Genomic DNA, 25365 nt, shown 5'->3' with positions numbered 1-25365 from the left:
TTCTTTTTCCAGCAAAAAATCTGCTATAAATGGAACAGAACACGTCATCCAGCAGAGAACAAACATTAAATCAAACATTTTTACACTTAATTTAATAATAATGATAATAATAATAAAGTATATTTATGCGGTGCCTTCTGCAGTTAAAAGTGCTTTACAAAAAAATGAAAAATGAATAATGCTTTACATAAAAAAGACAATCACCATAAAAAAGATGGATAAAAAGGATGTTCATGGCTGGTGACTGATGAATGATATATATGACTTATTATTGTAAGATAATTTAAGATCTAAACTGGATTTCACACTCTGAGTTGGCAAAGGATACAAAACTGGGTTCTCCAAATTTGGACAAAAAATGAAATTGAATTTAAAATTTTACATCTTAAAATGTAAACTGGTGGCGAAGAAATCCATGAGAACTCTGTCTCGTTTTCTGTACCTGTCTGCACCGAATCATATCTGACACTGACAATGAATCAAGTGTAAAATATAGGAGGGACACTGATTAGTATTTATATTAGCCAGTAGCGCTGTGAGTTATGCTCCCGTGTCATACAGACATGGTCGCCCATGGATGTTAGACTGGGAGGGAGAACGGTGCTGTTAGCTGACTCTTCCTGTTTCATGGTATTAGCTAAAAAGAAGTTAGAAGCTGTTGTGCTTTGTTTTCTTCCTCTTTCTTACAAGTGTCACCACGTATTACCGCCACCTACTGTGTCGGACTGTGAAGTGCTAAAAGTTAGCGTTGCTAGGAAACCATAGGAGTGCACAGTCATAATGATTTGTCTCTCTAGCCTGTGGAAAAGCAAGTCGGTTCTCAGATGGTTCACAAGTTGAACCAACTGTGAACCGACTCAAGCACCAGCACCAGGTGGTGGAAAGACAGTAATTACTTTGTTACTTTGCGTTGTGGACAAATAAAAGACATTAGAGGACGTCATCTTGAGTTTTGGGAAGCACTGATCATCATTTTCTGACATTTTAGGGACCAAACAACTAACTGATTAGCAAAGAAAATGATCAACAGATTGATTGATAATGATAATAACTTTTACAGGACAGACTTGGAAAGTAGGTCTAAACAAGGATGTGGCAGGATTTATCCATCGATTAATCAATATATATAAAAATATATCCAATCTGAATCTAAATAAAGTTTAAAAAAAAAAATCATCATGCCTTACAAATTACTGCAGTAGCACCAGTTTGCGTCTAAACTGTAACTGAAGTGAATCGTACCCTGAGCTGGACGGATAAGATCAGCGGACATGCAGTCCCCTGCACTCCTGCTTGCGGGACATTTCTGGGTTGCTGCACCGGTTGTTTCTCTCTTTAGCTCTGTAACGAGTTCTCAGAGACATCAGATCATCCAAATCCAGATCCTCCTGTGCTCTGACCGCACTGCTGACTTCAATCTCAGCCTCCTCATCATCTTCATCCAGGAGGAACAGCTGCTTCAGGTCAGCGGTCAGGTCGACCACTGGTTGGCGTCGCTGCTGTGGAGCCACCGCCGTCTTCTTGGTCTCTGACAGTGTCGATGGGTCCTGAGCCTGAAATTGGCGAATGACGGCCAACATGGTTTTGTACTGCCTCACACTTGACTGATTGAATTTGAGAAGCTGCTTCAGTTTTCCTGTCTTCAACCGGTGGACCAGATGGTGGACCAGTGTCCCCTCGAACAACCTGGACAACATCACAAGGACAAGATAGAGATTTAAAGCTAAGGTAGGCAACACTGTTTTAGTATCATTGAGAAATAATTTCATAAAAACCTTTCAGCATATTGTAAATCAAGTGGTCTGACTTGACGTCAGCACCTCCTCTTGGCTCTGTTTAGCATTTAGAGAATCTGGCCTATGACGGTAAACCTAGACCAATCACAGGTCTTCTCAGACAGGCCATTCTTATTGGCTCTACTAGTTGCAGCTATGTGTGCACATTACTTTGGTGAGACCCTGAATCAATGTTGGAGCCTCCTGCAGGAAAAGTTTCTGTTTCCACACAGAGGCGACAGACAGCTGCTCAGAGCCGGGGAGCTCTGCAGGAGAGGGTCGGTGGCAGACTGGAGCTTCTGGAGGAAGAAACACTGGAGTCGCTCTGATGCCGGCTCCTTTATTGTTAGGAGGGAAGCTCAGAGTGTATGTTTTAAACTTATTTTCACTCCTGCCTTTCGACCCTCTGCAGCAGCGACCCACAAAGAAATCACGGACCTGTGGACATGAGAGCTCGGTTTTTGTTTTTTAACCTTTTTGGGATAAAAAGTGGATTTATCTTCATGTTTGCTTGTAAACCTGTGTGCAGCAGCGACCATGGAGAAGCTGACCGTGCTGTTTACAGTAAGATGATTAGTATGTCTGTCCATGCTGACTTCTGACCAGAGAAGAAATGTATTTGAAAGTCATGGAGTGAGAGTAAAGAGAGGAGGGATGTAAAGGAAAGAATCGACTTCTCTGGTGAGTACTGTCACTGACACAAACACACACACACACACACACACACACACACACACACACACTCAGATTTTTTTTTTCCACACTGAGTCAAACTGTGTTGTGCTGATTTGATTTTGTCTGACTCACTTCCAAGCGAGCTGCGATTACGTCTTGCCAATGGTGGCCAAACTGTGTCAAGCCTCTATTTCTCCCTCTTGAACAAGCGAGTTTGTGATACTGAGCTCATGTGTGTTCAGGACAGCTGAGAGAAAGACGTTTTCAAAAGTCTCTTTATGTTCAGCTCTCAGTACTTCTGGAGCTTCTAATTGAATCTCTTTGCTTTGAAATGTAGTTGATGTAGTCTGTCGGTCTGTGCTTGCTCATGATTGCCTCGGTAAACTGTTGTGTGTGCTCATGAAGTGTGTGCTGTTCGTCTGGTAGGAGTGGCGCAGGACAGAGAAATCGAAACCTAACTCAGATGACACTCAACAATCAACCGTTTTTAGACTTTCTGCATACTGCAGCTTTAATATTATCAAGAATGGAAACAGAATTTTCAGCCTGGACCCTATTTTATCACATTTCTGTGTCTAAGTGGCAGACAGTTTTTGAATTTGGTCCAGTACTGAGTGAGACGGCTGCAGCCAGCAGAAGTGGAACTGAACCGCAAGGAAATCCTTCTGAGTCCACGAAAATGTCCATAGCAGTGCATGTTTTTTCATCACTTTTTTGGTTTTTTGTTTCATTGCTCTTGCCAAACCCACCAGACGCCATTTACAGAAATCAGCATTTTATCGTCGTAACCACATTTCATTCATATTTAACAAAAACAAACCTATCTAGATGGATAAAAAGCACTACGGGTAATTATTATAAATATAGTATTTGGAGGTGAACTGTCCCTTTAAACAGATGTATTTGAGTGTAGTTGCAGCTCAGTCTTTCAGTCCTGTGGAGACTCACCGAGCGATTTGTGGTTCAGGTAACGGGAAGCTCAGCAGCTGGTTCAGCTGGAGGCTGGCCTTCATGCAGGTCTGCCATTGGTTGAAGGCATAAGCCACGCCCAAATCTGGCTTTTGGTGTTGATTCTGAATCTGCAAAGCTGCAACACACACACAAACAAATTACATTACACTTTGTATGTATTCATATAATTTGTCCTGTTAATTTTTTTAATGTTATTTTTTGTCTTGTTACGTATTTGTCATTTAGTTAGTCATTTTGTCTTTTACTTTTTCAATTCCCCTCAAATGCATTAAAACTAAAGTAACATCCTGTTTTGATGTTAGAATGAACAGATTTTTATCTTAAAATCTAGGTTGTTGTCAGAAGAATAAATACTGAAGTAAAGATACTTAAGTGCAGTAACAAAGTATTTGTACTTAGTTACTTTCCATCTCTGGTCATGTGTTTGTGTTTACCTGCTCTGTGTCTCAGTGCGTCTCCATTGCTCAGTCCCAGCAGGAGCGCCTTCAGCAGCTTCTCGTCTGGAGGAGGCTTCGCTCTCTGCAGCCAGTAGTAGGTGACGGCCAGCGGGAGGCGCAGCTGAGGCGGCAGGTCACTCAGAGTGGCCTCACTTACTCCCAGAGCCTCCAGTAACACCTGCAGACGCTGGGAGGGCTCCGCCTGGGGCCAATAAACAGGAGGAGTTAGAGTCAATGTGGAATAAAATTCAATGTAGCTTTGATTTATCCATTCAGGCTTCAGCACAGAGACAAACAAAAACAAACAGCACAATCACAGTGCAAACTCAGTGCAACTTAGATCAACAGTTGTCTGTTAACAGGTTTTACAGACAACACTTAGACTAACGATACCTGGTAACTCAATATAAGTGGTGTCTGGTCTCTGTATTCACTCAGTGATGCACTTGGACGGAGACTGAAGGAGCAGGACGGCAGAGAGATTAACCTTAATTTAGTAAGATATCGTTAACGCTCAGACTAGGTCATTGAATAATTACTGGACAGATCTCTTGTCAAACTTGTTCAAATTGTTATTCAAAACCACATCAAATTGCACTGATGTCTGTCTTCAGTTTTATCACCCAAAAGGGAATGCAGCTGTTATGTTTTGGTGTGGTATGTGTCAGACTTTGGCTGGTTAGCTATGCTTGACTGTAACAGCTACATTTGGCCATCGTAGCTAACTCATTTATTAGCAAAGTTTTACTTAGCTAGGTTTGATTCTAATAGCCACTGCATCAACATTCCTGCAACTTTACACTTAAAGTGTTATGTTGCCACAACATTACAGCAATTTTACACTTAGTATGGAAGTTGCATGCGGTAATATGAAATGACTTTGTCACAACATTTCCAAAAGGTGGTGGAAACATCATTTAAAATAATGTGCTGACACTCTGGAATTTCACTTGGTTGGTCGACACAACGTCAAATTTCAACTATGTTTCTGGAACAACTTTGTGTCTCTGCTCATATTGTGTCACTGAAGGAAAATTGTATATTGAGCCTAAATCAAGTGTCGTGTTTCACAGGAACCATCTGTACAAAACAGACTGATGCACTTGTGGCAGTTTTGATAAAACCCTAAAGGCTTCACCTTGTCCAGCGAATTGATGGTCAGCTGCCGAGTGACCCGAGTGAAGACAGGTTGGACTGGGATGACTGTCAACTTGTGGCCATCTCTGTCACACTCGTACACCTGAAGCTGGCTGCCTTTGCCCAGCAGCAGCCCGTACATCAGCTGGCGGAGCGGTCTGGAGGACAGGTAACTGCTGGGCATGCTGGCGTCTTCCACAGCTGAGCTGAGGCCCATCCTCTGCAGCAGCAGCACATCCAGGATGTGTGAAGTCAGCATGGCCTTCATCAGCGGCAGCCGGATCCAGTCTGGGACAAGAGCCGCCACCTACACAAAATAAAAAAATATATTCATGAAAATACTTTACATTTTCCTCTACATTTATCTTATGGCTATAATTACTGCTTTGTTTTCAAATTAAGAGTTTACCAATACCACAAATTAAGAAATGATGCATTAACATGCACCTGGCTGCAGCAAAACTTTATTTTCATTATGATTTATTTCTTCAGTTTAGTGATTAAAGCTGGTGTAGGCAGTTTATCTTTGGCATCTTCTGGCAAAAGTTCCATAATTACCTTTCAGCATAATGTAACTGACCCTTTGCTAAGCACCCCCACTGAACAGCAACTGCCTTCATCTCAGCAACCATAACCAGGCATCACAGGACTTTTAAATCCAGGAGGGACTGTTTGATCATTTAGATGATTAAATGTCAGAAAATAGCCATCACAAGTTCTCACAGTCAAAGCTGTGAGAGTTCTTGCTGACTAAACTGGGCCTAAACTTACTTCTTTCACTGGATATGGAGGAGCCGTTCCGTGGATGAAGAACCTCTTCAGGGAGCTGGGAGGGAACTGGTACTCCTCCATGCCCAGATTCAAGGCCTTCATCAACTCTTTCTTTCTGTCCTTACTCAGCTCTCCCATCAGTCCCAGCACCGCCTCGAAGGCCTCCTGAGGCTGATGGAAGGACTTCAGCCAGCGGAGCAGCCCCTCCAGACGGCTTGGCTTCCCATTGCTTTTCGGGCAGAACTGAGCCCACTTGATGGGCTGATGGGATTCCATCCTCCGCAGATTCACGTAGTCATTCCCGGCCAAGGCGGCAAAGGTGGGCAGGAGCTGGTGCTCGATGTTGAAATAGATGCAGAAACTGGAGCTCTTATATTTCTTGCAGGGGATGTGGCTCTTTGAGCCGCTCTGCTTCACCGCCTTCCACTGGAAATGATTGAGGGGCAGCAGCCCCCCCGGGAGGTCGAAGATGTAGAAGTCGCTGTCTTTGGAAAGCACCGGGCACTCCCACTCTTTGGCCAAGGCGGCGATCTCCTGGTCGGCCTCTGCATAGCACTGAGCCACCGGGACCTCCAGCCGGGCCAGCGTTTGTATGAACACTGTCTCGGCCAGCAGTGGCAGGATGTCCCCCTGCCCGCCGCCCACCGCTGCGTCATGGGCTCTCTTGAGCCGATCCTCAGTTCGCAGCGCTATAGTTTCGATCTTCTTGTCGGTGTAGTCCATGCCTCCGTCCATCACCACGTACGGTGCCACCTCACAGTCTCTGAGGGCTGTGATGAACTTCTCAATCAGGTCCTCAAACGCAGCATACTCCCCGCCATGATTCTGGTCCAGACCTGACACAACCAAGCAAAGAAAACACAATGAACACATTAAACACCACATTACTAGCAGACAAACACACTGTGCTCGTTACCCAGTTTAAACAAGGAATTCAATACTGAGTAGAGGCGTGTGGTGAAGAGAGAGACAGCTGGAGGGGGGGCGAGGAAAAGCCTGATCTGAACCTGACTGGTGCTTATTGGACTTCTGTGCCATTCATGGACCTCCCATAAACACAGTGTTCGAGCAAGACGGTTTACAAAGACGCCTGAAACCAGAACCTCTGAGGTCAGAGATTGATGATCAGCTTTGTTAAGTTCACCAGATGTCTCTGACAGACTCTCAGGAGAGGTTGGAGACTCTGATTTGTCCATGTTCAATACCTCCATTGTGGAGGCAGCTGCTCAGTGTTTTGGCAAGTTTTGTCTTTTGTGGCTAAAACCCAAGGTGTGTTTGTCCATAAACAGGTAAACACAGATATGGGCACTGCCATCTTGACTGATAACATCATCTGGAGACAGTCTGTGCAGCAGTGATAAGAGTTGCAGGCCATATTGAGGTCCAACCGAGTACAATTCACCTTCAATCAGTTGTTGCCAAATTTTGATACCTGGGTGAGAGAGTAATAGAGAGTATAGAGAAAAAGAGAGAGGGCGGTGTTTGAGCGAGCAGCAGCTTGTTCAACTCACAGTGAGTGAGTGAGTGAGTCAGGGCGAGCTGACAGCTCACACAGGTGTGTTTAAACTTTTCAAAACTCGTCAACACTCGCTACAGGATGCGTAACGTGAAACACAAAACTCAATTCTGTTATTAGACTGTAAAAAATTAATGATAAGGATATATCAATAATAATAACAGTATCTATGGAAACATTGAAAACTAATAATAATAGTAGGTCAAATTAATCTTTATCTTTGTTTATTGTGCAATCTGTAATGGCATTGTGTGTGTGTGTGTGTGTGTGTGTGTGTGTGTGTGTGTGTGTGTGTGTGTGTGTGTGTGTGTGTGTGGCATTAAGGGAGGGACACAGAGCCAAAATGGAAAGAGAAGTAAAGTCTTAAAAGCAGACAGTGTGCTTAAGAAGCACTGTACACAGTATTATCATATTTGTTGGTTAATATATCAGTTATCCTCAATATTGGTTTAGTGCAACACACATGTATAAAATCCAAAATGTCACCAGGGCGCTGACACAGCAAACTACTTTAAATGGTATAATAATTATTAGAAGATGGGGGAGAGAGAAGAAGAAAAAGAAGTCATACTTTATTAATCCTGAGGGGAAACTGCATTTTTCATCCTGTTGTAATTTTTTGAATACATAAACAGGCCTGAAATACACGCACACACATACACACACACACACACACACACACACACACACACACACACACACACACACACAGCAGTTAGAGGTTCAGTGCTTTGCTCAGAGACTCCTCAGCAGTGACCAGGAAGTGAACGGGCACCTCTCAGTCCAAACTCTGTACGTGAACGATGCCAGGTCAATAAGCCAATGAGTAATCATTAAATAATCTATTTATATATATGAAAAGGGATCAGATATACCTAAAATGCCTTTATGACTTAATAATAATAATTTGCATTCTGTTATGTAATTATGTAAAATATGGGTACATATCGATCAACACATGCAAATGTCAGTCATGTTAGTCTGGTTCTATTTTTAATCACATTTTGCTGATAAAACTTCTGCTAAAGTCAAATGACATTTTTACACGGAGGTTTTGCTTTTTTTTTTTGTTTTTTTTTGTTTTACTTATGTACATAAAACTTTTAATACTTCTTTCTTCCACAACTCAAAGGCTCATAAAACTCTTCTTTTTTTTTTTTTTAAGTTGTAAAAAAGGTTTTAAAGTTTATTTCACCGACGTCATACAGACGAGAGCTGTTTCACAAGATGGAAATACAAGTTTTCCACCTGACAACAGCTATAAAAAGTTTAATCAAATTTAAAAAATACACATTTACAATATTAATATGTTTCTGCAGACTGGATGTCAGATAAGAGAAATTAAGCAAAAGTATATTTATATATTTACTGACCTGTATAGTAACTAAGTTCAGTGTGAGTACATTCCAGTGAAAATACTTCAGTAGTTGTAGTTTTTGCAGTATTTTTTTGTAGTCCTACCTGAGTTGAAGTACAGCAGGTAGAGCAGGTTGCAGCCGTCGATCACCAGGCGGCTGTCCCTGAACGGGACATCCCGGTAGATCCTCTGGTGGTTCTCCACTAACGTGACCAGGCCTTGAACCCCCATCGCGGGTCTGACTGTGCGGAGGAGTCCGGATCTCCGCCGCTCTTATATCGGAGGAGAGTCCGACGACTGTTTCTGTTTCCTTAAGTTTCACTTTCCTGACATCATCACGGGGACAAGTTTGTCCAGTGTGATCAGCTGACTGATGCTCACCTCATTTATAAATATCAAATATAATTTAATACATCTGCCAACAGGAGGAGGAGGAACGGATTACATCATGACGCAATCTGGTTACAAAAAAGGTAACTGGACAGTTAAAAGGAAAACAAGTAATCAGATTACAGATACATTTGAATTAAAATGAGGATTATTGGTTTTGAAGTATAGAAATATATTTTATCCTGCAAAGTGCGGCTGCCAGTTCATCATCATGGCCTCTGACGTGTGTGAGGTGTGACACGTTTTCTGTCCTGGGAACAGAAGCACATTATCCTGGTGTTTCTGGTTCCTGATCACTTTAGTGTTTGATCCGGAGGTATTGATAATTATTACTGAGGCACAGGATCGTCATTTCAACATTATAATGAACATGAACTGGGCAGGTTGCGTGCAGTTTGACCTCTGCTGCAGCTTCATGTGAGGATGAGATGTCAAGTTCAGCCTGTGACCTGTAACTGTCTGACTGAACAGCCTCAGAAGTGATATTTTACAGTTCATCTTCATATTTAAAAAATGAAATTCATCAAATCAGGTCATGTGGTGGTTTACTGAGCTGAAACAATAAGAGCTCACTGTGAGCGCTTCAATGTTCAACACAGTCGCTTAATAAAGTTAACGATCACTCAAAGTTAAAATTCAAGTTGCTGAAGGTAAATCCATCATATTCTGCTTCGCTCAGGTGTGTTTTAGATAAACTATAAATCCAGTGTTCTTGAAACTTTTGGCTTCCACCTGGAATTTAGTCTGAGATTCCAGATATCACAGCAAACCTCAGTCCAGTGGATTTTATCCCTGCAGCTCAGCGCACAGTTTACATCTTCATAGTTTAATATTTTGAAGTATTTCCACCCAGAGCTGCTGTCGGACATCATGTTGTGTGTCTGATTCAGATGGGAACATGTGCAGCATCACCACATCGCTCCACATGTTTGGACCTTTTATAACACAAAGTAATCAAGTTACATTACTTTAGTATTGTTTACATTTTTTAATGTAGGACGACTGAGGACGACTCACAGAGGTGAACATGTTTTTATAGCTGGAAGACTCTCTGATGATGATGATGATGATGATGATGATGGTGATGATGGTTAGACTGTTTTACAACAAAGGAAAGGAACACTGTGCCTCATTTTATGATGCATCAGACTTTAATGTCATAAAAAAAACTGCTGAACCGCTGGACTCGTACTGTAACATCCACCCAGTGTATTGTGGGTGTTTGACACGAGGTTCCCCAAAAATAAAAAGGTTCTCAGTTTTTAATGATGTGGATAAAAAACATAATGCTGATCTCTGAAAAAGTCTGAATTAGAAATCCAGGTGATGCTGAAATAAATGTACAATTTTATAAAAGTAAACAGCCATTCTGAGCTTCAAGTAGTTAAAGCAACAGCAGTAAATACATATATTTATTGGTGATGCAATAACATGTAAGAAGCATTTTAATGTTGTCAACAAACATAACACTAGAGGAACATATCTGAACTGAGTTGAGGAGGAGATCATAACCAGTTCAGACTGGTAACAGACTGGAAGCTTTGAGTTTGTAAGTCTGAACTACAGGAGCTCCAGAGCGAGAAAATGAAACTAAATCCTCCTGACACCGTCATGATGTCATGAGTCAGACAGCTGATGAAAGACTGACGTACTGATGGATTTCAACTACACTTATGCAACTTAGTTAAGGTGTGGTGTAACTGGGAGCTGAGAAACAGAAACCAGTTAATGTAATGAACGGAAAGTGTTAAAATATTCAACCAACTTAATGTTCAGTTCAGTTCTTCAGCTCAGAGGGCTGATGTTTGATCTGTAGACACAAGAAGAAAAACAGTGAAAGACCTGACAAGACGAAAACGATGTAAAAGATGTGAAAAAGGATTAACGTACGTGTCAAAAGATATGTAAAGACGTAATAAGACTAGCAATAATGTAAAAGACCAAACAAGAAGAAAAAAAAAGACCTAACAAGATGAAAACAACATAATACACGTAACAAAACAAAAGATAAAAGACGTAAAAACAATGTGTCAACAGTTTTACATACGTCTGTTTTAGAATGGTGGCTTATGTGCAGAAATGCTTTTAGGGCTGGTGGTGGTGAGCAGCAGTGACCTGTCTAACTGTAAGTCTCTGCTTCCTCCCGTACTGTTTCCTGTATGTGCCAGGTGTTAAAAAGAAAACCACATTTGAATATGATGAAAAGATTTCGCTGGGGGATCAATAAAAGCAACAGCTTAAGTTAGCTAATGTTAGCAAAAAAGCAGCTAACTGTCTGGATTATCTACATCAATCATTAGCTGACTAGCTAGCTCACCCACAATCGACTGTTAGCTAGCTTATGTTTTGCTAACTTTATCTAACTTTATATGTTGTTTTTACAGGAAAGGAGAAAGTTGCTCAACTTATTGGACCACAACGCAAAAAGGGGCGTGGCTTCTGAAGCTAAATAGACTGCTGTTTTGGATAGGCTCTGTTATGTAGAAGGTTAGCTACTTTAGCTACATCTGTCAATCTTATGCAAATTAAATGTTGTTTTTTTTATGACTAGTCTGACCTGTCTATGCTGTTCATGTGTATTTATAGACGTTATTTAATCACTGGGGGGAAAAAAACATTTAAAAAAATATCAACCCCCCCGAGAACCCTCTGTTGAAGACCAATGTTCTACATGTTCGCCTGTTCAAACTGATATTTAACCCGGGGCTAACTGGAGTGCAGTGTGAATCGTGGCTTTCTTTATTATGATAGTAAACGCATCAGTGATCCGGAGCAGAGGAGGGCCGTGAAGTGCTCTTCGGTTGTGTTTGTGCGGTGTCACGTGGTTAACGCGTCCTCCTCTCGACTGGTTGAAACCGACCGGAACTTGCTGGAGGTCTGAAGTGTGTCTGACCTGCAGAGAGACTCACACACAACCTTCTCATACGCACAGTGAGAGTCACACACACACACGCCCTGCAGCTGCACACTTTCACCACGGTATGTCCACTTTCTGTGTGCTGAGGACTCGCTGCTTCCTCCGGCAGGTCTTCCCCGGCCTGCCCGCCGCCATGCACAGACAGTACAGCCTGGATGTCGCCGCTCCGCTGCTCCGGACGCAGGGCTACGTTGACGGCCGCTGGATCTCTGCAGCTTCGGTGTTCCCCGTTCTGGACCCGGCCACCGGGAATGAGATAGTCCGGGTGTCGGACTGTGGGCCGGCTGAGGCCAAGCAGGCTGTGGACGCCGCTTACAAGGCATTTTATTCCTGGAAGCAGTACACTGCGAAGGTACGTTTGTCACTCCGTACTCTATTCGAAAAACTTCCAATTTAATATGTATCTCGCTAATTTGTCAAAAAAGCAACACAGATATTGAAAATTCGTATTTTATCTCAGCAAGTGAGGTCCAGACTTTAATTCGGCTTCCGCATAATTCACCTGCCAACACCGCATTTAGATAAAATCACAAATTTCACATTATCTTCTCATTTCCTGCTGCCGACCCTCGTTTCTGGCTGAAGATACATGAATTGGGACCGTAGCACCTTAAAAATATCTACTTGTGGAGCGTTTGCTCCCACATATAATGTCAAAGAGAAGAGACTATCCCAATTATTAAGGAAACGTCCAGACTTTGTTAATAAAAGACGAACCTCAGCCAATAAACGTAATACGCTAAACTGCGAAATATTTAAATGGAGTTTGGCGTGAGTCCATTCCCTCGTCTCTGAGCGGCAGGTGCATTTAATCAAGCAGCGTGTTTGATTAACCTGTCATCGAAGTGTTTATTACAGACTTTGAACTTTGATTATCTGCAATTTATCATACTATCAGACATTTATTACATAACACTTCTTCCTTTTTTATTTCAAAGTATATCAAATGCGGTTCTGGCAAGAAGCACTCAGATCTTTAAGTTAAAGTACGAAGATATAAACCAGCATCAAAATGTATTAAAATCACGAGGAGTAAAAGTACACATTGTGCAGAATAATCATTAATTATTGGATTATGATTACAGATGCACGGTGTGTGAGCACTTGGATCTTGGTGTGTCTCTTGCATGTTGCACCTGTTAAAGACTAAAGGCTGATTTCAACTGATCACTGCTGAACAGTTTACAGTAAAACCTGACTGATTTATTGGTTGATTGATGTTTTCGGCCAAATATTCAGTTTACAAGGTATCTGCATATATGTTGTCCGACCAGAAGCAGAAATACTTTATTGATCCCTGGGAAGAAATTGGGTTACGTTACAGTTGATCCAACCAAGAATAGAAAATAAAAGCATAGAGAATTAGAAGCAAAACAGACAAATATAAAGAAGTTTGTAAAAAAAAAAATATGTGCATAAAACTACAACAAAACACTCGACTCCTTCCTGCAGTCTTGAATCTAAGCTTCTCATCCAACTCTCAGCCTCACATCTCTCAAGTGAGGCTACAGCATCAGATTTCCATCACTGCAAAATACATATTTTTAGCCAAACAGTACCCAGATACAGTTCATTTGCCAGTACCAGAGTTCAGAGCAGTGTCACTTTCAGACCCTTGAATGGCTACAAGGGAGCTCAAAGCTTGTCAAATGCTTTTGAGTAAAAATCAAACACAGAAGGCCAAAATGAGAGTCCAGAGCTGGTGTGTAAGGACGCCATCTTGATTCTTGCATTTGTTACAGAAAAACTTTTAGTTTATTTCAGAACTTAAGAGTTTTAGTTGGGCTCAAAAATCTATTGCAGTATGATGCCTTGAAATTTTGAGTTGCCTCAGCTATTTTTTTTTCACAGTGAAAATTGCATATTAATATTTTAATATTTATGATCATTTTTGTATAATTCATTAAAACTCAAAGGTATCTTGTTCCAGAGAGAATGAAACTACACTCTGTTTGAGTGTTCTGTCTAAACTAAAAGGCTCATTAATACATTTTTTTAGTTACGATATGGTTTACTGCAATATTTAAATCTCAGGAGGTTCAGTATTTACTTTTAGGATTAATCAATCAGTTGTTTGGTCCATAAAATGTCAGAAAATGTTGATCAGTGTTTCCCAGAGTCCAAGATCACGTCCTCAAATGTCTCGTTATGTCCACAACTGAAAAATATTCAGTTTCCTGTCAGAGAGGAGTAAAGAAGCCAAAAAATATTCATATTTAAGAAGCTGAAATCAGAGAATTAAGACAGTTTTCTTTAAAAAAACAAAACAAAAACAAAAACAAAAAAAATGATGAACCGATTTTCAGAATAGTTTCCAAGCAATTTAATAGCTGACAACTAATCAATTAACCAATTAATCAACAAATCATTGCAGTTCTACATCATTTGGTGCAGATCACTGCAGAAATCAGACCTTTAATATGTTCCTCAATGAATGTAAGAATCATAATATAAAACTTATCATTCCATCTAATACTGCAAATCGTATCATAATTGTAATATCCAGAACCAGAACCAGAACCAGAACTTAAGTCGTCATGGCAACCATCTGCGCTGATGAAATAAGGATGCTGTAACTGACCAATAAGAGACGAGTATTCAACAAAGCGCGTAATGATGGATTATATTTTTTATTAATAATTTGAATCTGCATGGTAACTACAGGTGTCAGATAAATGTTGTGGAGTAAAAAGTATAAAGTGCAGAGTACAAGTACCTCAAAATTATACTGCAGTGCTTGAGTAAATGTACTTAGTTACATTTGATCACTGAGCAGCAGTGATCCCAAACAGAATAAACAGTTTGTTTGTGTCGATGACAATAAAATCTTTATCTTCACACACAGAGATGAACAGAAGTGACCAGTGTTTATCAAACGCGGCAGGTTGACTTTTAAGTTACTGTCGAGTGATTTCACTGTTTCCTGTCCAGTAGTTATTAAACCTAATCAGTCTCACAGCAGCAGAACAAAGTCCAGCTATTGTTCTGCTTAGTAACTCTTTAAAAGGATAGTTCAGATTGTTTAAAGTGTGGTTTTATGAGGTGCTTCTCAGTTTATTACCTACAGAAGATGGAGGTCAACACGCCTCTAGTTTGGAGAAGCAGCAGGAGAACTGGTGTAGGAAGCTAAACGATGTCCCACTGTGGACATGGTTTAGCAGCAACACGTCTTTTACACACCTAAAATAATCAGTTTACGGTATGTTAACACTTCATCTTGCTGTCAGGCAGCCTTTTCTGACCACAAGCACCGCTCCCTCCAAACCCACCAAACTCCATTGACAAAAACAGTAATTTTACTCACAGAACACAGGAGTCGCTGCTCAGCCGCAGCCTCGATGTGTTGGTTTGTTTGTGTTATTGTGAGACTTTGGTGATTTTGAACTAAAACAAAGTCGCACAACAACATAAACAAACTAACAGATGGAGGCAGCGACAGTCCAGAATCTCTTGTGATCTGTGAGGTAATCTTTGAGTTGTAAAAAAATATATATAAATATTAAGTAAATGCATTGAAGTAATGTTTAAAATTATTTTTTTTTTCAGACACCAAAATAGTGATAAATGTTCTACTTCTCAAACTCAAATATTCAATTTTATCTAAAGTAAATCACTTCAACTAAAGCTTATAGTTCGGCAAAACTTTTTTAGGTTTGAGTTGAGATCAAAACTCAAAAATCTATTGCAGTATGTTGCCTTAAATTCTTTTTTTTTTCTTTTACAGTGTAAAGTGATTCTTACATTTTTCCAACTATAAACATGTGGTCTTTTTTTAAAATAAAGGTTTAATATTTTGTGAACTAAAAAGTGCTGAAATCTGTGTCTCATCTTCTTGAGTCTCCATGAGATCACTATGGATGCCAAATAAAAAAAAAAAAATATGGTGCTTATGATTGTACTTTCTGAATACACTGTACATCTGGACCTATGAGTAGATACACACAAAAAAAAAAGTGAACTTTTCCTTTAATGACCACTGTGCGAACTCCATCAGCTGATGAAGACGTATATTTGATCAAACCTCAACTTTAGATTTCTATGGTCGAGAAACACTTTATAAAAGAACCTCTAGTTTGCTGCCGGTGGACAGTTTTGACCCTAAAGAACCTCTCAGTGAGATTTCCTGCTCAGTTTTTACACTCTGTGAAATATTAATCTACTCTTATCAATAATCTACTTTGGCAAGTTGGTACCAGATTGATCAAACCTGACTCGGCTCCGCTCACGCTTCAGCATCAGGAAGGAAACATAATCAATCACGGTTCACAGGAAGCTGCTGTTAACTGTTGACGAGTTCTGTTTAAAATATTAAATGTATAATTTATGCTATATTTCCATATTAAAATGTCTAAAAATATAAATAAAGTTACGTCTGAAAAGCAGAGCGCTGCAATGAACAGACAAAGATCTAAATAATTTTTAAATCAATATTTTGTTTCAAATGATTGATTTAGTTTTTTTTTAGTTAGCAGTTGTGTGATACGCAGGTTAATGTAAAGTGAGCGGCTCATCACGGTGAAATAAAACCCGACCTGTGGGTCTGGAATCACCCTGAAGGTACATTATCCCTTCCATAAAATATGATTATAAATCAATACCTATCTGCAAAGACGACAAAAGCAGAAAGTCTGATTCATTTGTCTCCAGACTCCTGATGTGATCTGATTGGTTCTCCTGCAGGAGAGGAGCATCCTGTTGAGGAAATGGTTCGACCTGCTGACGCTGCACAAAGAAGATCTTGCCAAACTGATCACGTTCGAGAGCGTGAGTATCATGTAGATAATAATAACAAACAGTAGTTATTATCACCGATATCGTGAAGGAGATATCAGATGCCTCAGATCTGTGTTTAAACAGGGACGCACAGATCGACCGGTCACTGGTCAGAGCCGGTCACTCTGAAACCCGGCCGGTCACGTCATGCATGTTTCTCATCGTGTAACGTTACTGTCGGTGTGTCAGTACTTGACGTTGTGTGTTGCAGGGTAAACCCATGCGGGAGTCTCTCGGCGAGATCGCGTACTCCGCCTCCTTCCTGGAGTGGTTTTCGGAGGAGGCCCGGCGAGTGTACGGCGACATCGTCCCGTCACCTGCCAAAGACCGGAAGATCCTCCTCCTCAAACAGCCTGTGGGCGTCGCCTCCATCATCACACCGGTGAGCAGCCAATGAGAATGTTTTCAGCTGGTCTTATTTTTAATCGTGTTAGTGACGTGGCAGACTGAAATATCTGTCTGAAATACACACATCCATCTTTCCCAGAGGTCGTATGATGATTAATCTCTCTGGTGATCCTCTGATTTGTCCTGCGGTGACATCATCAGCTCAGAAAAATTGATTTATGATTAAATACCTGGTAAAATTGATGAAATTCCCATCAGCCTCAGCTGTACTTTGTGTCCTGTAAATGGCAAATGTTTGCACGCTACCACTGGTGTTGGACATTGTTTGGCTTTTTTTTTTTTTGACACCGGTGCTAAAATGATACTTTTCTAATGGTATCAGTATCTCGACTGAACTGGCTAAAGCCCTGACATACTGTTCACTTACGTTTGCACACCGTCACACTACATTTTATAGACGTTACAGCCCTGGTTAAACAGTTAACTTTAGTCTTTGTTGTTATTGAATTAACTCTAATAAATACAACAGTTTGTAACAGCAAGGAAAAATTGACTTTGGGCAACAGGTTTTCTGACCTGGCAAGTAAAAAAAAACATGAATGTTAAAGCCTGATAATGATTGATCGCACAAAATTTACTCCCAGTCGTTTGGTTCATTGTGAATCTTTTGATTCTGTCGTTAACAAGTGAAAATCCTTGAGTTAAACTGTGGTGTTGTTCCACAGTGGAACTTCCCGAGCGCGATGATCACCAGGAAGGTTGGAGCCGCTCTGGCTGCCGGCTGCACGGTGGTGGTCAAACCAGCGGAGGACACGCCGCTGTCAGCGCTCGCTCTGGCTGAGGTCAGGATGCTGAACCTTTAACTCCTCTCTGTTTTCTTTTCTGGTTCTTCTTCTGTCAAAGTTTGACCGCTGTGACGTCGTGTTTTGCAGCTGGCGGAGCAGGCCGGGATCCCGGCGGGGGTCTTTAATGTGGTTCCCTGTTCCAGAGAGAAGACTCCGTCAGTCGGGCAGGTTCTCTGCACCGACCCACTGGTGGCCAAAATCTCCTTCACCGGCTCCACCGCCACTGGGAAGGTGAGGTCCTCAGAGCTCTGGCTGCAGCGCCCTCTGCTGGGGCTGGGGGTTCACATCAGGACAGATTGTTCAATAACCGAACTTCCTTAAACTCAGTGTGTCTGCAGTGATTTGATGGGAGAATATTAACTTTGAATTAGACAAATATTCACCATCACTGTGTGAGTTTGTTGCAGAGTAAAAGAAGAGAGGTGGGAAAATGTTCCTGTCTGGTTTTGGTGGTGAGCTGATGAAAATACCTTCATGAAAAAAGTTAATCAGTGTCAGTCATGGAATGAAAAGAAGTACATAAGGGCTGTGCAATGAATTAAAATATTATTGAAATCTTAACATTATAAAGAAGCACTGTAGAGCTGCAGAAATGTCCTGAACTGCAAGAAAACGTTTGTTTTTTCAGTAAAAAATTAAATTTCATGATGCATTTTGCAGTTGCAAAATTTCTTAGTGGGTTTATTAGTAGACAGCCATGATTGGAGGCATTATGTTTTGGGGTTGTCCCATATTATATAAGTTTTGTGGCAATAACTCAAGAATTCTTAGCTAAGTATGATGAAATTTAACATAAATATCTAATAGGATAAATTAATGAGGCGATGACATTTTATATCCAAAAGGTTGACATCATAATGTTGAGCTCTCTGTCAGTCCTCTGTCCTGCTGTGTAATTATTTATACTGGAATCACACACGTCAACATAGTGACAAAAAGACACTTAATACCTTTTATTAAATTCCTTCCTGCACTACAGATATTATTCAGACATGAATATAAACTGTTACTTAACTGGCTGACAGATGTACAACTGCAAGGCCTTAATTCAGGTTTTTCATGTCATCCCCCCACAACACACACATATATATGCACCCTTCTCTCCTAAAACAACCCCCATGGACATGTTCTAAAACATACCATGGACCTGAAAAACTGCCAGAAACACATGATGTTGCTGTCAGTTGGAGGACAAACTGGGGAACGTACCTGCAGCATGAAGCACACATAAATAAGATTTTTCATTTGGTAATTTCAGTCTTTATTGCTTATTTCTTACATTTCGATGTTACAGAAGTAGAAAAAGTAAGAAAAAGAGACCTTTTGTTCATGAAAATGACTTTAAAACTTACTGTAAAAAGTGAAATGATCATATCTGGAGGCACATGCACTTTGGGAACCAATGGTTCAGAGGACTCATGAGTCACAGTCTTTTTCTTTAGTCTTTGAGTGTCACTCCAAACATACAGAGTTTTTAGTCACTCAGCCAGTTCGGCTCTATCTTTAGCCTCAGTCTTGTGATGACGGCCGCTGGCTTTGTTCCCAGAGTTCCTCACCAGCAGTTCAGCATGTTATTTATTTTTTTGTTGCTGTTTGAATTAAATGTCGGCCTCGCTTTGTTGTTTTCAGAGCACAGTCAGTCAAACTATAAAACATTTTTCATTGTTCTGTTTCCTCTCAGTTGCTACTGAAAATGGCGGCTGACACTGTGAAGAAGGCGTCCATGGAATTGGGTGGCCACGCCCCCTTCATCGTGTTCGACAGCGCTGATGTCGACAAGGCGGTGGCCGGGGCCATGGCCTCCAAGTTCAGGAACTCTGGACAGGTAGAGACTGAGTGAAGCTCACAATGTCCCATTAGTGGTGGGTTGGTCGCATCACTGTCCTCCTCTTCTTCATCTTCTTCTTCTGTAGACTTGTGTGTGTTCGAACCGGTTTCTGGTGCAGAGCGGCATCCACGACCGTTTCATGGAGAAGCTGGGTCAAGCGATGGAGGCTGAGCTCCGTGTGGGTCACGGCTCGGATCCCAGCACCACCCAGGGCCCGCTGATCAACACCAGAGCTGCAGAGAAGGTAAACGTCAAGCATTGTGGCCAGCAGCTGTTGAAACATCTGGCTCTGGACAGATGTGTTGACTGACTGAAATCAGTATTCTTAAGCCTATTCTGACTGAGCAAGCCAAAAAAAAAAAAAATCACTGATCAATCAGCTGAGCAGATATGAGATATTATCAGTATGGGCTTTATAAGTCAACCATTAAGAACAAGAAATGTCAGCAGGTCAATGACCTCAGTCCTCAGGGGCTCCAAACGGTTAAAGGGGAGGTTCGATGAATGGAAGTGAAAATATATTACATTACTTATCAAAAGGAGATCATGTAGAATCACCTAAATGTGTCATTTGGTAAAAAAGAAGACATGCAGTTTTTTTTACTGTTTCTCCCAACTTCCCAGTGAGTCAGAAACTAATAAATCCTATAAACGGAGCTTTTTAGGTCAAATTTAGAAAATTAAAATGAAAAATTAAATATTAAAACATAAAATGACAACATGCAACGCTTTTTGTAAATACCATATTTCCTCAAATAGTTATTGGGGTCTTTATTTTATCTATTTATCTGCAGAAAGTACCAGGCCTTTATTTGAAGCAGGCTTGTAGTAGAGACAGGCTTTTATTTCTGATTCCTTCTGTTTCAGAAGTTTAACTTGTCATATTTTAATATGAAGCCTCATCTTGTTAAAGTTGTTGCATTACGCTTTTAATACAAAGTCAGTACTTACTGTATTCTTTTACAGATTAAAAGCTCTGTACTGTTTCAGTGGAAAGAAACTTCATTTCTCAGCAAGGCTTTTATTATGAAATATTTGTGGAAATGTATTGCAAAAACCCCACAAAATACATTTTAACATCAGTATACATACACCCATGGTGAATGAAATAGGATAATAATACTTTGAATGAGTAATCCACAACAACAAGATGTTGAAAATAGCAAGATTATATTGTTGAATTTGTTAAAGAGAGGAAGAAGAAATGTACATTAGGCGTAGCTGGTACACATATGACAGTCACCAGCAGTTTATCCATTCTTCCCCGGCCATTATTTGAAACCAGGCTTTTATTTACCTGCCGATTTTATTTGAGAAAATATGGTAGTTATTAAGATAACTGTAAGACATTTTGAGTGTTTTATTGAAGAGAACAAAAAGAACATATTGGAAAAATAAAGTGTATCATCACTTTTAAGTCTGTCTACTACTTTGGTTACTTTTTCTTTATTTTTGTTTTGTTTATTTTTATTTACATATTTGTACATTGTTTTCTTCTGTCTGCTGTAAATCCAACTCCGTCCCGTAACAAAGTACTTAAAGGGATCCTTGTCAAAAATACCAATCATCTATCAGCCTAAAAAATAAAATAAGATGAGACTGTAGCAGCAGGTTTCACCACCTGAGCCGTCTGTCTTCCAGGTGGCCCACCAGATATCTGATGCAACGTCCAGAGGAGCGAAGGTGTTGAAGGGTGGGAAGCGTCTGGACGGCTCCTTCATGGAGCCCACCTTGCTGTCTGACGTCACCACAGACATGCTCTGTATGAAGGAGGAAACCTTCGGCCCGCTGCTGCCCGTCATCAGGTCTGTACACGACGAGGAGCAGCACTTCTACGGTTGGGTACCGTTCACATTAGAAATCGGACTAAATGAGTCTCTTCAGTCTGTTCACATGTGGCCTCAATGTATTTTAGTGGAGGAAACTATGACACCCTAAACTAAGAACAAAAAAAAGTTCTGCAGTAAAAAAAAAAAGAAAAATATTTGGGGTAGTTGCTGTCAGCTGGTTGTATTCAAGTGATGAAGACGTCTGTTGACCAACCAGAAGTTCTGTTTCTGTTTTTCAGGTTTAACACAGAGGAGGAGGCGCTGGCTATCGCTAACGCATCTAATGTTGGGCTGGCAGGTGAGTCCATCCACACAAAGATTACTGTGTCACGCTAAGATGAGTGATTGAGATGTTGTCCTTCATTTCTATACGATTTATTTTTTTCTCAGTGTGACTCTCTGCTACTTTTAAAACAGCATAATTGTAATGATCCATAATTATTTTAGACACACATTAAGTGTGGCTCTTGCACAGTTATTTTTTATTTTTCCCTTCAATGTCACAGAAGCTAAAATGCTTTTATATGTCAGATTTTAATCCAGGAGGTGCAGTTGCTCACGCTCAGCCATCCTCACAAATACTAACCTAATTTAGAACATAAACACATTTACATGAAGAAGTCTAAAAAGCTAAAGCTGCTTAAATTGAGCACAGTGTATTAATTGATAATGCTGAACACTGTTTGATAAAATACCGTGTATTAAGAGGCATTTGAAGCGATTAATCAGTCTACAATCATCAAATTGTACTTTAAATGCTGCTGAAATATGTGGCACTTTGCGCCGTGCAATACAAACATTGCACATTGACTTACAAAACATGACAACAACTCACTAAATGCTTCACCTTTTTAGACAGAAAAGGATCACAGTGTTGGCAGGACATGACATCACCCAGAGCTGACGTTAACTGGCAGCCTGCTAAACAGCGTGGCTAACGCACAGCAGCTGCTCTGTTTGCAGGTTAATGTCCGTGTCTGTGCTGAATGTGGTCACATGTTGCTGCAGTTGAGTGGTTATACACCAGTTCATTCTGACACAGTGTGCATTCAACATTATTTCCATTTTCTATATCAAAACACTGCCAAACCGTGCTGGTTTTACAAGCTGTCAACAGTTAACTGGCATCGTACATTAATAAAATAGAGTTTAACTGACTAGTACTGCTGGTGCCGACTAGCGAGGGTGGCGAGATTTAATCACGTAGTCGACTAATCGTGCACATCCCTAGTTTACATCTGTTACACTTCACAGTTCGATCGCTTCAGCCAATGAGAACGTTCAGCTTGGTCATAGAGGATTGTTAGGTGTAATCTTAATGTGGAGATTTGGGTTTTAAATTTCAGATTATTAACTTGTCTGCATTGATTCATAATCCTTCAAGGAAGAATTGCGATGCACCTTGTAGCCTGTTTTGTACCTGACTGGGGGCTTCTGGTGGGTCACGCTGATGTCTCCCTGTTGGTTTTAAACCCTTACATGCTCTGTATCTCTGTCCGCAGGTTACTGCTACTCGCAGGATGTGAGTCAGATCTGGCGCGTGGCGGAGGCGTTGGAGGTGGGGATAGTTGGAGTCAACGAGGGCCTACTGTCCACCCCTGAGGCCACATTCGGTGGAGTCAAACAGTCCGGTCTGGGCCTGGAAGGCTCCAAGTACGGCATCAAAGAGTACCTGGAAGTCAAGTACATGTGCTTCGGAGGCCTCAAACCCTGAGACAGGACGGAGCGACGCCGCAGGTCCAGTGGTACTACACTCATATAAAGGCATCGTTACAGGTGGTCATAACTGTAGGTCTCAGGATGTAATTGATTTATTTTAACTGTAACCAACACGAAATAACGCTTAAAACTAAAATCTAAATCTAAACTGACATTTTTGGGTTTGTGAGAGTTGATTTAGGGAACTAGAGTAACTTTTCACAAATCATAAAATATTTTGTTTAGTATTCTGTCGTTGGCAGTGCTCTGATCAATTAGGTCAGAAAAGTGAAACAGGGTCTTCTTAATCATAATCTTCTCCTCTGTTGCCTTTTTTTTTTCTTCAAATAGTGATTGGCGCTCTAACCGCAGAAAGTTCCAGGCCTTTATTTCTGAATCCCCTCTGTTTGAGAAGTGTTACTGGTAATATTCTGTATGCAGCCTCATTTTGATCTGCTCGCGTTTGCCCTGTTAAAATTACTGCATTATGCGTTTAATAAAAAAAAAAATCAATCAATTAATTACAAAAAAAGGGGGAAAAAACTTTTTAGGCAAGTAATTCAAAACAACAGTGTTGAAAACTGATTTATAATATTGAATTTATTCATTTAAAATGATGGAATTATACATTATGCTTAGTTGGCATGCACAGCCACCGGGAGTTTATCCACGCTTGGCTTTTCCCTCGGCCATTATTTAAGACCCGACTTTTATTTGACCACCAGTTGTTATTCGGGGAAATACGGCATGTAGAAAAGGACAAAAATCTTACAAGCAATAATAATATCAGTATTTGCTGGCGTCTGTTCTAACAACGTGTGGCTAAATGTTTTTGTTTTCGTCTTTGAATCTTTAATTTAGATGCTGGAAGTGTTCAATCAAACAGACGTTCACATCACAGAATGGTTGATTAAAATATAAATACTATAAGTAACGCTGTGAAGATCTGAGGGAAATACTCACTTCTGATTGGCCAGATGGGTGCGTTAAAACCAGTCATAGCTTTTAAGTTACGTTGCTACATCTGTCAGTTTTTACAGTCTGTCACACTCTACAGCAACTTAGAATTACCTTCAAATTTTCAAAATAATATTGTCCTCAATTTAAGACAGAAATGGACAAAAGAATAAGTGACTAGGACAAGCAAGACGAGTTAGATTTATGCTTTATTGTTCACATTTTCAAACAATATTTTTTAGTTTTACAAGAGAAAAAGATTTGAACATGACGAGTCAGGCAAAGTCATCTCAGATTAACTTCTCCAAATCCAGTGAAGACGAGGACAGACGTGCTAACGTTAGCCTGAAGTCTGATAACGTATCATCCAGGACTGTCTCCACACAGTGGACGTTACAGTCCTGAACAAAAACGCCCTTTCTAATGTAAACTGCAACGCTGCAAAATAATGGAAATAGTCCTGGAAGTAACTCGAGGTCACCTCTGTAAGGTAATAAGCTAGTTAGCTGGGCATGTTAGCATCAGCAGCTTACATTAGAGCAAATAAACACACTGAGTAATCCACTCCTTACTCGTTAGCTTGTATGGTTTTGGCTTCAGAAAGGATATTAAAAAAAAGACAAATCTAAAAAGATGATTCTAGAGTCACAAATCCAGACATGGACGGACCTGCTGTGCCTAGTTACGGTTACTAAGCTATGATTGGAGACAGTTGCTGTCAACCAGCATCCTGAAATGTTGTCGACATTACATCAGATTGCATCTATTGTTTTTCCAACCAACGTTAGATTAAACCACGCCCACTTCCGTATGACAAGAAAACGCATAGGTTGTGTTCTACGTTGTAGAAGAATTAATGTTTCCCATCATGCTGTTCATACGTTGTTCTAAATCAGTAATTTGTTCAGAAACTCACTCAAATCGTACAAATTCCAGCTTTGTTGGGTGTCGTTTGCCGGGCGGTATACAGGGAGGAGCGAGGACCAATCAGTCGCTCCTGAACGGCTGTCAGTAGGGCTGAATGATGTTGAAAAAATATCTTATTGCGATTATTTAAAATTCTACTTCAATTGCGAAATGCAATTTGAAAACTGCCGGAGGCCATAGAGCGATTTCAGTACAATGTTGATTGATTTTGAT

The 25365-nt window shown here is 40.6% G+C and overlaps 2 protein-coding genes across 3 annotated transcripts; one reads left to right on the top strand and one right to left on the bottom strand.

Annotated features, from left to right (window-relative positions):
• Positions 1-875: 875 nt before the first annotated feature.
• aste1a (asteroid structure-specific endonuclease 1a) lies at positions 876-9001 on the bottom strand. The gene is made up of 6 exons (XM_084727413.1): positions 8745-9001; positions 5768-6603; positions 4998-5303; positions 3857-4061; positions 3399-3537; positions 876-1686 (listed from the first exon to the last, which is right to left on the bottom strand). The coding sequence occupies exons 1-6, from the start codon at positions 8869-8871 to the stop codon at positions 1263-1265; spliced, it is 2037 nt and encodes a 678-aa protein (XP_084583539.1). The 5' UTR covers positions 8872-9001; the 3' UTR covers positions 876-1262.
• A 2714-nt stretch (positions 9002-11715) lies between these two features.
• Positions 11716-24086, top strand: aldh5a1 (aldehyde dehydrogenase 5 family, member A1 (succinate-semialdehyde dehydrogenase)). Of its 2 annotated transcripts, XM_084727428.1 has the most exons (11): positions 11716-11961; positions 12057-12299; positions 16628-16711; positions 16932-17102; positions 17794-17910; positions 18001-18144; positions 19595-19738; positions 19827-19985; positions 21383-21546; positions 21810-21868; positions 23073-24086. In XM_084727428.1, the coding sequence occupies exons 2-11, from the start codon at positions 12081-12083 to the stop codon at positions 23282-23284; spliced, it is 1473 nt and encodes a 490-aa protein (XP_084583554.1). In that variant the 5' UTR covers positions 11716-11961; positions 12057-12080; the 3' UTR covers positions 23285-24086. The 2 variants fall into 2 exon arrangements, with proteins under 2 accessions (XP_084583554.1, XP_084583553.1); XM_084727427.1 differs by having other exon boundaries at positions 11716-12299.
• Positions 24087-25365: the final 1279 nt, after the last annotated feature.

Source organism: Lutjanus erythropterus, chromosome 9, assembly GCF_056507025.1.
Source record: "Lutjanus erythropterus isolate fLutEry1 chromosome 9, fLutEry1.hap2, whole genome shotgun sequence".
NCBI lineage: Eukaryota > Metazoa > Chordata > Actinopteri > Lutjaniformes > Lutjanidae > Lutjanus > Lutjanus erythropterus.
Note: the sequence above shows the minus strand (reverse complement) of the source record. Positions and strands in the feature narration are given on the sequence as shown.